The 17,273-nt window shown below is 39.7% G+C and overlaps 1 protein-coding gene across 1 annotated transcript in view; it reads left to right on the top strand.

Moving 5' to 3' along the window:
- Nucleotides 1-17,273, top strand: part of LOC111649557 (VPS10 domain-containing receptor SorCS1-like) — a 48,617-nt gene that overhangs the window by 25,044 nt on the left and 6,300 nt on the right. Inside the window, exons 7-23 of the mRNA XM_023399313.2 lie at nt 108-226; nt 570-659; nt 1,600-1,779; nt 3,431-3,577; nt 4,931-5,033; nt 5,362-5,438; nt 6,093-6,184; nt 6,341-6,448; nt 6,754-6,871; nt 7,037-7,170; nt 8,975-9,088; nt 9,429-9,600; nt 9,859-10,045; nt 11,177-11,310; nt 11,404-11,527; nt 12,162-12,274; nt 14,161-14,295. Of these exons, the coding sequence (XP_023255081.1) occupies nt 108-226; nt 570-659; nt 1,600-1,779; nt 3,431-3,577; nt 4,931-5,033; nt 5,362-5,438; nt 6,093-6,184; nt 6,341-6,448; nt 6,754-6,871; nt 7,037-7,170; nt 8,975-9,088; nt 9,429-9,600; nt 9,859-10,045; nt 11,177-11,310; nt 11,404-11,527; nt 12,162-12,274; nt 14,161-14,295 (2,147 nt within the window). The remainder of the gene's footprint in view (nt 1-107; nt 227-569; nt 660-1,599; nt 1,780-3,430; nt 3,578-4,930; nt 5,034-5,361; nt 5,439-6,092; nt 6,185-6,340; nt 6,449-6,753; nt 6,872-7,036; nt 7,171-8,974; nt 9,089-9,428; nt 9,601-9,858; nt 10,046-11,176; nt 11,311-11,403; nt 11,528-12,161; nt 12,275-14,160; nt 14,296-17,273) is intronic.

The following is a 17,273-nucleotide window of genomic DNA, read 5'->3' as shown; positions in this document are numbered from 1 at the left end:
GCGTAATACCATCAGCATAAGCAGCTAAACCTTGATTGTGGTCCACAGAAGGTTGTTTGTTTTCCTCTTTGTCATATTTTTAGCTTTGATTTCTTGCTTACCCGCAGGGTCACAGTACATAACTTGTAAACTTCAGAACTGCTCTGATGGAAACAAGGGCAAGCCTTTCCCTGGATTTATCATCCCTAATTCCCTGGTGGTTCAGGATGAATACGTTTTCATCCAGGTGGGTTTTTATCGCAAGGTCTGGCTTCATTAAAAGACAATTAAAAGCTGTAAAACCACTGCATTCAATCGCATCTTAATGTACAGTCATGTTTTTCATTAACTAAAGGGGGCCATTATCCTGGGAAAGGATGGCATGTAACTGAAATCACAGTGTTGTGTATTATACTGAGAGAGTTGCACTCTGTCATAATGCACAACAACCTAATTACCACAAACCCAGAGTTTTGATGGCGGTTTAAACTGTGTGAGACATGCCGCTAGCAATCGGTGTACACAGCTCAGCTTATGAATATTCACCTGAAATGTGATGAACTGTAAATTGCACTATATTGCTTTTCTAGGTGCCAATAGGTGGCCAGTCTGTCCATTATGTGTCCTATAAAAGAAATGCTTTCTACCCGATGAAGCTTCCTAAGTACACTCTGCCAAAGGTAAGGCTGCTGGACGGGCTGCAGTGTTGGGTGAGTTGAGCACATGCAGAGCAACAAGCAGCAGAGCAAGCGCAGCATTAATTTGGCTGTGAAACCTTCTATTTATTCCTTCAGGCTATTCTGTGGTGCCACGATGACTTACTGTAGGTTGATTTTTCAAATGATTTTAAGTAGATTTGTTCTCAGTTAGTCATAATGTTTGCTGACAAATCCATTAAATTGTTTTTCCCACATTATTATCCTTCTGAAAATTGATTCTGTTATGCATAATTATATCTTTAGATCTTATGTTTATTTAAGACCCATGCCTAGTTTTTAATCAGTTGCCCTCCCGTCTGTATCCACAGATATTTACTTAAAAAGTGAATCTGGAGTTGCACAGTCAGTGTTCCCCAGAACTCCAAAGGAACTTTTTGAAGTCGAAAGCCCCATTTGCATTATCACAAAACTGTGTTCTGCACTAATTTCCATTTACCAAAGGCACAGCAGGGTGTCTTAGTGGTTTGAGAGACTGTGTCATAACAACGGGAGAGATTTAGTGCCCACAGTGTTGTTTCGATCAATCTCTCCATCCATCCATCCATCCATCCATCCAACCATGTATATTGTCAGAATTTCCTTGAAGGACACACATCCCTTATATCTCGCCTCACTCTGGGAAAGGGATTCAGTAAAAATTAAATGGAGCCTGTCCTCATTTTTAGTGCATGGCGTGAAGCGCCTGAGGTCTGATCGCTGCTGATCCTGACTGAATGATGTCAAGAAGTGACGAATCGCTAGCTTGCTGCTCAAGCTCTGTGGCGACTATTGTGCACACTGCTATGCAGATCCACCATTCTTTTGCTGAGGGAACTCCTTTGAATCAATTCTTAAAACCTTGTTGGCTGGTAAGTTGCCTAATCCACACACAGACGTCTACTCATGAATTTTTTATCTTTAGGATTTGCAGATAATCAGCACAGACGATAACCAGGTGGTTGCAGCAATTCAGGACTGGCACCAGAATGACTCCTACAACCTGTACATGTCTGAGTCCAGAGGACTGCTGTTCACCCTGATGCTGGAGAATGTTGTGAGCAGTGGAGGACCTGAGGGCAACATCATGATAGACCTGTATGAGGTAAGCAGTGACAGTGCTGTCGGGGTGCTGCTGTCATCTGTTCGCATGTCTTCAGGTTATTCCAGGTCGGGCTCGACCAACTCAACTCACTGACCTGGTTTTGTGACTGCTGCAGTTTATGGGACAATGTGTCATGTTCAAGTAACTAATTTATGCAATAAATTAGTGCAATTATACATCCATGCACAATTATTGTCTGTTATGTAAAATGATACTGTTTTGGTGCAATTCTACACTCATGCCTACATATTCTGTCTGCTCCCCAAATTTGGAGTAGATTCAATTTATTTTACATTTAATTAGTGCTGAAATGAGAGAGTAAATTAGTAGTTAATCAATTGACCGGAAATCAATTTTGCAGCTATTTGAATAATTTAGTAAACATTGAAATAATTTATCTGGCAAAAATGCAAAACGTTAGCTGGTCCCTGCTCCTCGAATGTGAGTATTTGCTGTTGAATCATTACAAACTGATCATCTCAGTGTCTAACCTGAAGCTATTTACTATTGGTTAGACAAAAGGAGACATTTGAAGAGGTGACTTAAGATGTAATAGATATTTTTCACTATTTTAGGGCCTTGTTTGTACTAAATGATCAATCAGTGTTCAGGGTGGCTTGAGCCTATCCCATCATGCACTGGTCATGGACAGACTGCTAATGTGGGAGTCTTCAGTTTGTCTTTTCACTATGAGAGAGAGAGCTAACTGAAGGTAACATGGGGAGATCATGCAAAAACAAAGGCCCCTTTCACTGTGTGTGAGCATCATATAAATTTAAATTCCTGCTTTTAGAGCTTTCTTGGACGGTAAAACAGACTCTGGCTCTGGCAAGTAAAGTACCAACAGACAGCCTAAAACTTTCCTTAGAGCTATTCTTGATTTTTCTACTGTGTTTTCCTTAAATGTACCATTTGTGCTCAGAGGTCATGGATGCCCTCATCATAATGGAACAGATGTTGGTACACTGCATTTTATTCTGCAGTATCTGAGAGTGCCTCACAAGTTTAGTAAACTCCGGTGTCACTTACAGCCCATAGTCACAATGCAGGCGAAATAGGAGCTTTAACTTGTGCCCTGAACACATTATATCTGTGTTGACAGATGTACTATGAGGTTGCAGTCACTGCCCATGTATGCATCACTCTAGATTATCCTCATCTTGCAGCCAGCAGTAAAAGCCTCACACTGTTACACACCTAAAATAGCCATCAGCGGTGGTTACTCTCACTGCTCACTGACCTCCACACACATCGTATGCCCAGATCTATTTAGCTGTGATGACTGACTAGTAGAAGATATGAAATGGTCATTCTTCCTTTGACAAAGATTTGTGCTCTCAAAATGGAAGAGAAATGGAAGCTCAAGTGAATGCTGCATGTGAGAGTCTCCATCTCTGTGCACATAAATACAAAGAAGAAGAAATATCTCAGGGCTGCGCCATATGTTGTTTTGATTCTGCAGAGACCTACAGATGGTCCAAAATAGTGCTCCCTGTCAGAAAAACTATCACTTTCAGACTCTTCTTCGTCTCCGAACTAGGCCTTCAGCTTTACTTAAGTTTGAATAATTTACGGCTACTTTTTTTTTTTTCCCCCTCTGTTTTTTTTTGTTATTTTTCCTCCTACCGCTCTCCGTCTCTCATGTTTGCAGGTTGCAGGGATTAAAGGGGTGTTCCTGTCAAATAAAGTTGTTGAGAACCAAGTGAAAACTTATATCACATACAACAAGGGGAGAGACTGGCATCTTCTTCAGGCTCCAACAACCGATCTCCAGGGAAACAAGGTCTATTGTGAACAAGTAAGTGGGCCACTGACAAGAGATAGATCTTATTATTTGGATTTCCATTATCTGCTCAAATAATACTCCACTGACTCACACCATGCCATGGTCACAGACTGTAAATGAATGTTTATCAAATCAAGACAGCTCGCAATATGTAAGTAACTGAAGAAACCTTTTAAATAATGTAATATACCCCGACTGTGCAAAATTTATGTCACAATTTTGTTCATTTTGGTAAAACCCACCCATCTATATCAAACTAATACTTTGGTTATCTCAACATAACTCCCCTTAATGAATGATTAATACAGAAATATGAATGTATTACTTGTATTATTAGCAGTAGTAGTAGTGGTTTTATCATAATACATTATGTTATGCTTAATTGTACAATATATTGTATAATAACTACTGGGATGAATTCATTGCTTTGATTGATGATTTAATAAATTAGTTAGGAAAGACCATTATGTTACCATTCATTATTTCAAGACTGATAATCTGTTCAGTTAAAATTGTTTTTGCATCTATTTTTTTAATTCATTTTAAAGGAAAGGTTTTGCACTTGGCAGCAAGTAAAGCTTTAAATGATCTCATAGTCACAAGAGGAGATATTACTGAAAGACGTGGTGCAGAAAGTAGAAAAAAAATAATGATAATAAAGCAAAATAGATTGAAGGAAAAACTGGTAGACCTAGTCCTGGAAAACAAAGAAAATAAATGGAAAGCAATCGTATTCACAGGAGATTCTGAAATGAAAGAGTCTAAAAAAGGTCTCTCAAACAGATCCCATCTCCCAAACTGCCCCTCAATCTGCTCTGCATACACTCATAAGATGCTGTTTCCACCATTGCATCTACCCAGGTCATTTTAGATTGGAACCTTTTAGCTATTTTTGACTGACTTAAATGATTCTGGGAGCTGTAACAATACCAAACATGATAAGAGAAAACACACATTTTGATATGTTTGGTATTTGAGTCAGCGTGAATCAGGAGTCAATGACACTTCCATATAGAAGCATAAATCACCAGTTCATCGGTTTCATTCTATGGAGACTTTATGGTGTATGAAAATATCTATGTAACAGTTGTTTTTTTTCTACCACAAATGTTCAGCCATTTTCCATTTTTCAGATTCCTGTTACAGATCTCACCACCAGTTGAACATTTCCTTTAAGGTTTTTAATTAAGTTAATTTCCATTTTAATAACCCTTCAGCAGACCCTTATGTCATACAAGATAATCTTACAGGTTCACAATTAATTCAGGGCAGTTTCTATGACAGCTTCTTTTTCTTTTTTTTTTTTGTATGTGTATCATTTTCACATTCTGACTGCAGCAAACTAATCTCCTTTGCGTTCCTCAGCCGTTCTGTTCGTTACATCTGCACCTTCATGTGTCGGAGAATCCTTACACCTCGGGAAACATTGTCAGCAAAGACTCAGCTCCAGGAATTATAATAGCATCGGGTGAGGACATTGTTTGATTTGCACATCCATGCTGTTGTTTGCTCCCAGCCTTAATGCTGCTCCTTGATCATATCCCTCAGTTCTCCCAGTCAGATCTGTGCCTCAGTTCTGTTCCCAGCACCGTCTTTCTCAGCTGGCAACAGTTTACAGAATGAAACGAAACCCATCTTTTCCTGCGCATCTGTTCCATGTTCATTGGAAAGAGTTTGTACCGGCATGAACAAAGAATGTGGAAAAAAAAAAGCAACCATACTGATTTGCCTGTGTTTAAGTGACTTCTTGAAATAACGGTGATTAAAAATACTGCTTTTCTACCTTTTGTATTCAGGTGTGGTTGGACCTGAGCTGACCAGTACTAATGTCAGTATTTTCATCACATCTGATGCTGGAAATACCTGGAGAGAGGTGCAGTACAACAACTGATTTTTTTTGCAAATTTTTTGATGCTGGTACCTGCACAATACACCATTATGCATTAATACTTTTTGAATAGATTAATTTGCAGAGCATGATCACCTTTTCAGGAAAAAAAACTTTTTTGTCCATTCAACAAAATAGAGAGAACTTCTACAAAGCTTCTGTGCCAAATGCCGTCCTTCGTTTTAACTTTCTCACAATATAATGCAGAGCAAAATGAAAGAATATGTCTGCAGTCAGACATTATCTGAATAAAGAATAGGAGAACAAAATAAGGAATCTGACTGAGCATTTAATGCCAGCTTTCCGTTCATGGTGCTGCAGTCGCAGTTACAAAGAAATAAGGAATTGAGGTTTGACACCCAGTCTTGTGCGAGACATGTGGATCTCTGATCTGTTAAACAAATAAATCAAAAGGAGCATGCAGATTTTTGCCGTCGGCTTAACGCTCCAAAATTCAACAAAGAGAGCAACACTTGCTTGACGCTTTTGTTTATTCACACAACTGAGACTCTTGTGCAAAGAACAGCTGTGGTTTCAACTTTAATGTGGAGGTGTAAGTAGGCATGTGCCATGAGTTGCATGCTTTGTGTCGATTTTTCTCTGGTGAGATAAAGTGAAGCTGGTCTGTCTTGTCTGCAGGTTTTTCAGGAGGAGTACAGTGTGTTTTTCCTGAATCAAGGAGGATCTCTTGTGGCCATCCGACACACACCTCTGCCAATTAGACATATTTGGTAAGGCTCTCCAAGGATGTGCTGCATCTTTTTAAAGACTATACTCAATCTTTAAAACAAGAAGTCAGACTGCTTTCCTGCTGAGGCTTTTCATACTGAATTCAACTCTATTTGTGGCTAGTCTGTCTGTGATCCAACCATTGTTCTGTCCCTCAGGCTGAGTTTTGATGAGGGCAGAAACTGGGACAAATATAGCTTCACCTCCTCTCCGCTCTATGTTGATGGGGTGCTGGGGGAGCCTGGAGAGGACACCCTCATCATGACGTAAGATATGAAGGAACCATTAAGAGCTGATGTGTTTCTAGTTTGTTAATTACTGCACTTGTTAATTATATATTGCCCCGATGAAGACTTAGAAGTGTACATGAATATGCTTGCATTTATTTAATGTGGGTTTGAAGGGTTTTACAAGCCCAAGATGTAGGGGAGTTTCTCAACCCACAGAGGAACATGGAATAAAATCAATGCATCAAAATCACCCAAAGTGAAGTTACAATTACAAGATGCAACATGTTTTATTTCTTGAATCTGCCCTATGTACCAAATGTTTTTGACCTTTGTTTGTGCAGAATATTTGGTCATTTCAGTCATCGATCCGAGTGGCAACTTGTCAAAATTGACTTCCGGTCCATTTTCCAACAATGGTGCACATCTGAAGATTATCTGACATGGCAGTTACACAGTGAGGTAAGAGGATCTTGCTGCTGCTTGAATTCTGATAAGATGAACTTTAAGTCATTGATTAAACTCGAGTGAATCTTTTTGATTCGTTCACACAATAAAGATAGTAGAAAGACAAAAGAAGGGGGAAAAAGACCCTCTGAAATGTTTTTGATGCATTATTCATCACAGGGGGAAGTATGCATCATGGGAATGAAGAGAATCTTCCAAAAACTGAAAGCAAACGTTCGATGTGTCAAGGCCAGAGATCAGTATATTTCCCAGATGTCAGACTCTTGCCCATGCACAGAGGCAGATTTTGAGTGGTGAGTTCCCTGCTCTGCAGCTACTCTTTTCACTTCATTAAATCCAATGAATGCACAACACTTTATCAATCTCCAGAGGCAGAGTCTGTGAAGCAAACCTAAGGCACAACAAGAGGAGAGTTTGAAGACTTATCTTATAATTCACTACTTGTTATTCTTATTTCTGTTGTATTTTTATCACTACAATTTACAAAAGACGCTGTCAGTGGTTTGAACTCTTGGGTATGAATAATTTCTTACTAATATAATATCTGATCTCAGTATATACAAATGTATCTACCACAATATAGCTTACATGTGCAAAAATACATAAAATAATCAAACCGCTGTTTAGAGCAATGAACTGTGATCACACATTACATTACACCAGACTCTTAAAATTCATTAAAAAAAAAATTTGAATAATAATTTTGTTTATTTTTAACTACAATTTGTTTGGGAAAAAAATATTTGGGACAATAGAATTTGATAGAACAGTAAGACTGTATGATCATATAAACACTATTTGAAGATGACCAATAATATTGAATAATTGCTCAGCCGTCAAATTCAAATTCAGATTCTGCTTTATTGGCATGACAGTTCAGAAACCTATATTGCCCAAGCAGAACAGAAAATGACTAACACAGATAGATGATTAGCAATAAATACACAATACTACGCAAATATCCGCATCATATCAAATACAATACAATAAAAAGCAATAACAATTACATTCAATTCAGCTCATGACCATAACATGACTGAAACATTCCCTACAGAGTCTGTTTCTCTTCACAACAGTCAACGTACTCTGCAGCTAATCCTGCACACAGACTTTTCTCCCCAAATAGACAGGCCAGTTTCTGAGGATCAGGGACATGGATAGACTCAGGATATATTGATGTATTGTTTCTTTTCTGCAAACAAAACCTCTCTATCATCCTTATAATTCTAATGGTATAGTAGGAAGTGAGATTCTGTCGCAATCTATTTTTTATGACAAAGTGAACACAGCCTGGCCTCCCTTGGAAGCCCGTTCTGCCTGTAACGGTCCAATATTTGATTTAATTTTCTTTTTGTTTTGAGATGATATGGTTTGGCCAGATTGTTTGGTGTCTGTCCTGAAGCTCTCGTGTGTGTGTGTGTGTGTGTGTGTGTGTGTGTGTGTGTGTGTGTGTGTAGGCTGCGCTTCAGGACCAGTCACAGTCAAATATGTGATAGGGGTACACTGCTGTATCTTTCTTCTTATATCAAGTGGACGGGAATAGATCTGGATAATGAAGAACACTAATGGTTCACCCTAAACTCTATTATAAGCTTCTTCTTGATGTCTCACAAGTATCGCTTCAAGTCAAAACTTTTTGTTCAACACTTCACTCTGTCTCATACTTTCTTTTATCTTTCTGTTCCAGCCCTAATTGATCAGCACTGACTAGTACATTACAAGCTTAACACCACTTTATTACTAAAAGACTCATTAAACTTTGCAACTCTGGCTCCTGAGACTGTTTCCCTGATCATGATGAAAGAAATGTGACAGAGCCCTCTGACTTTGCCAAGGTATAATTATAGTTTGTGTAAACACGAACAATGCTTTTTTCTTGCTTCAGAAGTTTGATACAAAAAACATCAAATCACAAATACTCTGGGTTGCTGTGAATTTTCTCTCACCCAAACCTCTGTTCACAGTAGACATACACTTATTGTCTATGATTCTGTTTGAGCTCAGATATTATATTTGATATTTTAAATAAATGATAACTAATCTTGATAACACTTTAGTGTATCTTTTTTTTTGTACTTATTATTCCAACTGAAACAGTGACTACGGGTTTGAGAGGCAGATTGATGGGAGCTGCACTCCGGCTTTCTGGTTCGTTCCTTCAGCAGCGTCTAGAGACTGCATCACGGGGGACAGCTTCTTCAACACCACAGGGTACGCCTGATTCGCTTGTACCGACACGAGCAAAGGCAGTAGTCGAGGCGCAAATGCCCTTTATTACATCGAAGCTCTACTCCCCTTGAAAACCTGCTATTCTGTGTGAAAATGGTTGTTTGCATACTACACATGAATGGCTGGTAAACTTGAAAACAATTGAAAATTGACAGACATTCATGCATATTTTTTTCCTGTGTTTGTATCTATTCAATTATTTATACAGCGCCAAATCACAAGGGTTTTCTCAAGACACTTTATTGTATATGTGTATATATATGTATTGTGTATATATGATAGGATGCTTGTTTATTTACTCATGCCGTGTTCCTGAATCCAGATATCGCAAGGCTTTGTCTAACAACTGCACCGAAGGAACTCTGCTGAAGTACAGCCCCAGGCGACAGAAGTGTCCCAGTCAGGTCCCCAGGGGCCTCCAGCTCTTCACCAGCGAGGGAACCCTGGTAGCGACGCTGGGGAGGAATGTCACCTTCTTGGTCTTTCTGGAAGAGGTGCTGACTTCACTTAAACAAAGCAACAACAGTGTGTGCAACAGGGAACAGGCTGCATGGTTTTTCTTTTGTGTCTGTTATCTGTATCTGTAGGCTGAAGTGCCAGCATGTCAAATAAATATGCAGTGACATGATTTACCACTTGACCTTGTTCTTGAAGATATTATAGAAAATGCACAGTGTTATATGTCAGTGAGGCCACTGACAAACAACTGAGGCTGCAGTGTTGAGTGACAGTATTTTGTTTTCTTTTTGAAGGGTCTTGGCTCCACAACAAGTATAACAGTGGACTTCGGCGACGGGACCGCCATATCGTATGTTAACATAAGCTCCATCGATGACGGGGTCAAGCATATCTACAGTAAAGTTGGCATCTACCTAGTTTCTGCAACAGCAAGCAACACTCTTGGCTTTGACAGGGTGATACTGTACCTTCACATCTCATGTGAGTCAAAAACAGTCATTTAGTTGCTGTCAAATCATAAAAAGTTGTGCGATCAAAGATTTTTTTTTTGTAAATACAAAGATGAGCCTTCTTTCCCTCCAAAGTGTATTTAAATTTTTACATATTTATATTTATGTAAGTTATTGTAAGCATTATTTTAACCCCAAGTGTGAATTTACTATAAAAGGGTTGCTCATCACCTGCATATGTGGTGATTAACTGGTGTGATTGATAGATAGATAGATAGATAAATAGATAGATAGATAGATAGATAGATAGAAAACGAGCTGCTGTCTCTGCAGTGTGTCATGCAGGGGATGGGATGGATTGTCCATGATGGAGAGCAGTTTGTTCAGTGACCTCTTGCTCCTCACTGGCTCAGCTCTGACCAATAATGGTCTCAGCCTAGCGAATGAGTTAATTGCTCCTGCTGGCTTTTCTAGCACAGATGCTGCTCGCCCAGCAGACTACAGCACAGTAGATGTCACTCATTACCACAGACTGATAGACAATCTCCAGCATCTTGCTGCATACATTGAAAGATCTGAGCCTCCTCAGAAAGAAGAGGACGAGCGGACAGTGTTGCTCCTCCTTTATCACAGATAATCATGGACTGTGAGATCCAACGGCCTTAATAGTTCAAAATACTTCAACTTGTCAGCCTTTAGAAATATAAATAATAATACGAAAAACTTGGGCAAATGCACTCATGACTCTTCATTAACTTCAAATTGGCTCATTAAAGAGGGACTCGGAAAACTCCATCCAAAGTTTTGAGTGTCACTCACCCTGTGTAGGCATAAAAGACACCCGTTAGTTGTTTCCTCGTTGACAGAGAAGAACAGGAGTCAGCTTAAATTCAGCTCATTATAATGGATTCCCATGGTGACATTTTAATGGCAGCAAAAAGCATCAAACTGTCCTCATACACTTGTCAAGCAACAACTTCTTCAGGGTCCGTCCATATGCTCACTGTGTCTCAGACACTGTTGTGCCAAAACATGGCTTAATACATGGCCACTGTTGGAAGTTGGAGCATCATGGAAGCAGATTATTTATATTTGTAGAAACATACATTTAACATATTTTAGTAGGTGTGAAGGTGTGAATTGTTGTGTTTTCTCTCTAAAGGTCAACTTGAACAGGTCCAGCTCTCGGCTCCTTCAGTGGTCGTCAAGAACAAAGCAGTAAATCTCACCACAGTGTTACAGCCCAGCAACGTGGGGACAGTCATCTATTACTGGTGGTTTGATAACAAAACAGAGGTAAGCCTTAATTTCGCATTCACTACCACTCTACCACGCAATGACAGGTTCACAAGTCACAGTACATCTCTCTGTCTTTGTCTTTGTCTTCAGCCTGTTGTCACCCTGGACGGAGCGATGTCCTTCACTTTCTCCAAGGAGGGAAGCCACAGTGTCACTGTTCAGGCTTCAGTTGGCAACACTGTCCATCAGGACCAAATGACTGTGGCAGTTTATGGTGAACCATACATTCTCATTTTATTTTACTCATTGCGCTTAAACAGCCTCTTACTGCAATACAGGGAAAACTGTGGAGTCAGAGCTTTTTGACTGAAACAAAAACTGGATGACAGGACCACTCACTTGGTTTTTCCAGGACAGGATGTGATAACAGGTGGTTATATATGTGGGTGAGACAGTAACCCCAGTTTCCACTCAAGGACCGAACTCCAATTGCCTATGAAGGCCATGAGATGTGGCTGAGAGCTCGAGTGAGTGGACCATGTAATAAGAATTGGTTAAGAATTAACCTTTTAGCTCGACTTTGAAGCCTTTTTTTCCCCCAAAAGATTTTCTTTTCATTTGTCCATGTTTTGACGAGAACTTGTAAAGTCACAGACAACTAATAACTGAACTTCTACATTTATGCATTAAACTATCTTTCCTGAATGTATGTAAACATTTTCTTTCTTTCTTTTTAATTGTTAAAATGATTTTCCTCTCACAATTAAGGTACAGAATTGACTCTGTCCAGGTGACCACCACAACAAAAAGTTAGGGGCGTTATTTGAAAACTGAAGTGGATTTTTGTGAAGAGGGATCCTCCATAATGGGGAAGTACATTAACAAAATGTAATTTCTGACCATTTCAGATTATTTCCGATCACATGTTTTGGCCTTTTCTTCTAATTTGGACGAGATGAACCCTGGGGTGTCTGAGTGGAGAGAGGACATCTGCAGAGTGGTGAAGAGCTCCATGGTTCAGGTCAGTTTTTCAGCTGCTTACTCCAGTAGACCTCATTCTGACTCCGGCAATTAGCAGCTTTGCACCAGCCACTAACATTTCCATTCTCAGTTATTCTGCATTTGTAATGTATGCATGTGGTTTTGTGTCAAGCGTTGCACTCCACCGCTTGATAAATGGTCTGGTAGTGTCTGTCAACTCACTTGCTGTGCAATTAGCTGTTCACCTCTGCATGCCTCCATACAGATGTGATAAACTAATGGAAAAACCTGAATAAATGAATGCAGCCATAACAAATACACATGCCGCCATACAATTAACAAGGCCTCACTGGGTGGTTTAATGAGAATGAAAATTAGTGATGTGAAGTTAAAGAGGAGCTTGAGGAGTCAATAACGTCTCAATTCAGGGGCCGCATCCTTCGGGGGACGACGTCCAACGAATGTGTGGCCTTCATTGCCGTCGTAGACCGTGAAGGCCGAACAGAAATGAGACGGCCTGGCCTACGGAGGATTTCTGCTTTGCATTATCAGCTGCGCTCGCCCTTTCCATTGCATCACAAAGCACCACTTCCATCGCTGAGCAACCTTGACACCATGTAACTTTTTTTTTTTAACAAAAACTTGAGGTTTTAAGGCCCTCGGTTTTTTAACAGTTGTTAGATGTTCAACCGAGCTGAAACCCAATACTTAAATTTAAAAGTGTAATCCCCAGGCTCTCTGTTGGCATTGTTTGCTGCTATATTATGTTCATTACCGGAATGCAATCAATCTTGGGATAGCTTCTGGCCCCAAGGATCTACCTGTTGGAGCCTTTGTTACACAGGAAAAGTCGGCGACATTTAAAGGAGCCTTCCAAATGAAACAGCCTAGTCGTGCTGCTGTGACGCAGTTTGTCTTCAAATGCAGCCTCTGAAGGATGCGGCCTCTGAAAAGTTGTATTTCTACCTGTCCCAAGTTAAAACACTTTCACTTTCAACGAGGCTTCATCAGCCCATCACTAATGGCCTTCACAGTCTCCAGACCACAATCCAATTGTACAACTTTGGGGGATCTTGGAATAACACATTAGACAGCGCTCTACACCGTTGTCCACCGCCATCATCAAAACAAAAAATTAGCGAATCTCTTTTGGTCGAATGATGTTCATCCCTCCGGTAGGATTCAGAGACTTGGAGAATCTATGACAAGGAATCAATGAAGCTGTTTTGGTCAAACTGGAACAACAACTTACAAACACACTTGATGTTGGTTTTTCCATTAATTTGTCAGCCCTCTGTAGCACAGCATCTCAAATCATTACTACCAGTACAAGCTTTCAACCGAACTTGTCAAAACACTAAAGGGCAATAAAAGCTCTGCCATGACAGTTGCCATTTGCACTTTAGAGAGATGAATGCAATTGCCTTGAGAGAACACCAAAACCTCAAGTAAAGTGAGCCTAACTGTGGTTAAGTGCGCCTGGTTTTCCATCTCAGACACTGCGGGGATGTCAAAAAAGCAGCAGGTTATGTAAAAGACCTGGATACTGAGCTCTATATATATCCTACAGTAGCCCTCAGTATGAAACATTCACTTTGACCTTCTGTCTTGTCAGATATTACCATGGTTTACACCAGGAAACTGACAGCGGACCTCTGGTTACGGCATAAATGCACTAAAAGCCCTGGCCTTTACCAAAGACTGTCAAATTGCACTTGCATGTTTTAGTTGATCCACGCATTATATCTTGACATTGACTTGTACTTAGGCAAATGATATATGAAGCAGAAAGCCAACAGTATTTACTCATTAATACGGGCAACCCCCAAGAATCGTATTTCAGGGCCAAAGCGTAGAATCTCACCACACAGTGTCAGTGTCAGTTAAAAACCTGTTTTTAATGAGGTTTTGTTGTTACTACTAAAGGTCACAGGAATCAGTGAGGATCAGCTCCTGGTCACCGTACTACCGGGCTTACCAACCACGGCCGAGGTTTTCATTGTGCCTGAGAAGAGGTCAAGAGATGGAGCCACGGATGAAAAGTGGGCCCACCTGGATCAGGTACTGTCTCTTCAAATCATTTCAGCGGCCCTGGCAGGTGCTCACTACAATGTGGTTTTCTGCGATAATTAAAACCACACACACACACACACACACACACACACACACACACACACACACACACACACGCACACGCACACGCACACGCGCAAGCTGAGGAAGTCAAAGAGACTGTCTCCAGAGAGAATGTCCCTGGAGAACATGCTCTTTACTTTTGAGTTTCAAAACAGTACAACACTATTAAGCTCTATTGTTTTATTAAAAAGGGAACATATTTTATGATGTTCTGTCATTTCTCTCACCACAAGATGTAACCTTGACCGAACATCATAAAATATTGTTATTGTTTTCAAGTCAATGAGTGGATTGACTGGAACAACACAATACTTTTAAAACACAGTTTTTCAATGACATATGTGAGAAGTTACATATAATAGGCACATATAGACCAATACAGTATATCAGTATATTTTCCATTATTTCACATATTATTCATATTGTCAAGATAAAGGTCAGTTACTCCCAACAGATTATTTCACTGACAGTTGCATCCTTTGTTGGAGGTTTTGGCTGCAGCCATTTCCATGACAGCTTTCTTGCTAGCCCTAAAAGATAATTCATCCTGTGAGTTTATCCGGGAGTTGCCATCTGGCTTTCCCATATATTCATGCAATCATGCTCCAGTATCTCTTATATCTTATTTCCTATTGACAAGGGCAGTTGAATAGTTTTTGAGTCAGTTTTGTGTTCCATTGTAATCCTGATATTAGATACTTGTTGTCTTTAATCTTCTGTGTGCTGAATATGTCGAACTAGGTCCACTATCCTCGGCTTGTTTAGTTTCTTTACTAAAGTAGTCTCTGGCCTGGAGATACTTGAAGTTTTTTTTTTTTTTTTCAAGGTTTCACATATTCGAGAGGCGTTTCAAAGAAAAGTTTACATCTTAACTGCCCTTCCTCCTTGTTTGTGCACAGTACTGACAAAGTGTGTGCGCACTGTAATTAAAAAAGTGAACAGGTACTCGGACTTGCGCAGATGCCTCCTCTCTTATCTCTGACTACCTGGAAAGTTGGATATCACAGTTTTTTTTGCTTGTTTTTTTTATTTTTATTTCCCCTTTATGACTCTGTTGCCTGGCCCATTTTCTTTCCCTTGTGAGATTCAAAATCTTTTATACAAGAGGCTGAATATCAAACGTAATTTGCATCCTCACTGATTACTTTCCAGTTCTTTTATGAAATGTTTTGCATTTCACATACATTTGAATCCCTTTTCCTCCCCTTCCAGGCAGCTACTGGTTTCCATTCATTTCAGTCCGGTATGAAAATCAACTTGTAGCGTCTTAAAGCTTGTTTGGGTGAGGCAATACATCACAATGAGCATCATGTCCACATTTATATTTGTCAAAGTTACATTATCGTCGCGGTGTAACACAGTTTTAAGTGCGGCTTGATTTGGAAACTCTGCACTCCATCGCCACACAGCAATAAGGTTAACTTTGACAAAAATAAATGCAGACATAATGCCCACTGTGATGGATTATCAAAGTCAGCCAAGTTTAAAGTCTCTGCAAAAGTATTTTCATACCACAGCGAAATGAATAGACACCACTGGCTGTATGGTAGGTAGGGAAAACGCTATGTTATTTCTCGGGAAAGGTCAGCAGTAATGAAGACTCTACGTTGTTGTAGTAATTGGGGTAAAAGATGCAAAAACTCTGGTGCAGTCCATTAAGTGAAGATACAGAGAACAAAAGGAATATGTTACAGCTCCACAGTTATTATCATGCAGGCATATAGGATATTATCTCATATAGCTCCATAAGACTTCCCTTTTAATTAGTTTCTAGAGTAAACCCCTTCGATTACCCGCAGAGTCGTTCAATCAAAGAACTGCTCCTCAATTCTACCATAATCATGATTTTATAATGGTTTAATCATGCAGTTGTTAATTCAGGATTGTTTTTGTTTGCCACCAAACAAAAAAAAAAACTTGTTTTCCCCTCTGATTGCACTCTTTGTTTCAGAGAAGCTCCACCTTTCAGAAATTAGATTTTGTGTCTTTACATGCTAAATGATTTAATGTTCCCTCACTGTGTATTTCCCTCTTAGAGAGTGATGCATAATGTCAACACTAGAGGGCAATGTCTGCCCATGTAAAAGCACAGAAACAGCATCCATCAGAGCCCTGGAGTAATACCCACAGAGCATCTCAGTACATAACGCCACCGTTTAGAAGTTTAAACACTTGCATAAACCTTTAGATGATAATAAAGCCGTAATAATTTCAAGCCCTCATGCATCATAGTTGTTATTATTTACTTATAGTAAAATAAGATTCCTGGATCTTCAAAACTGATTTCATATGTTATAGAAAGCTATTCGCTATATAAACAAAACAATTAAACAGAGCTGATAAGCACTGCTTAGATATGCTCATTTATTCATCATAACGGATACAGCCTCAGTGTATCACAAGAAAACATAATTTTGCTGGCTCACAGTCAGTCTTGAACTAAGTTAATAGGTATTTAATTACATTGATGCATCATATAATTGGCACCATCGAGAAAGGAGACAAACTGGGGCAGGCGGCCTGGATTGGGAATTAAAGAGATGTATTTATCTAAAGCCTGTCTGATTACCTGGCAGAACCTCACAGACAATGGGGTAATAAATCTTCAGTTCACTGTTCTCATCTCCAGTGAATGACTTGCAATGTGGATGCACTAAATGAGCGTGTGCCCACACATACACACGTGCATGTGGTGAGTGTATGCGTGGAGCGGCTTATTAAAATGTGTAATAGATTTACTGACCCTGATATGCCACTAGAACAAAAAGTAATTATTCATACTGTGTAGAGCAGTCTAATTTTAACCAGTGGAAAGATTTTAGAAAGAGCGAGATGGAATTAGTGAGGCATGGCTAAGGACTCAAATGGGCTCCAGGAAGGCATTTTGGTCTCTTGTTAAATGA

The sequence above is a fragment of the Seriola lalandi genome, unplaced genomic scaffold, assembly GCF_002814215.2.
Source record: "Seriola lalandi dorsalis isolate HSWRI2012SDOR001 ecotype SW California unplaced genomic scaffold, Sedor1 jcf7180002051200, whole genome shotgun sequence".
NCBI lineage: Eukaryota > Metazoa > Chordata > Actinopteri > Carangiformes > Carangidae > Seriola > Seriola lalandi.
This window is presented reverse-complemented; position numbering and strand designations above follow the sequence as displayed.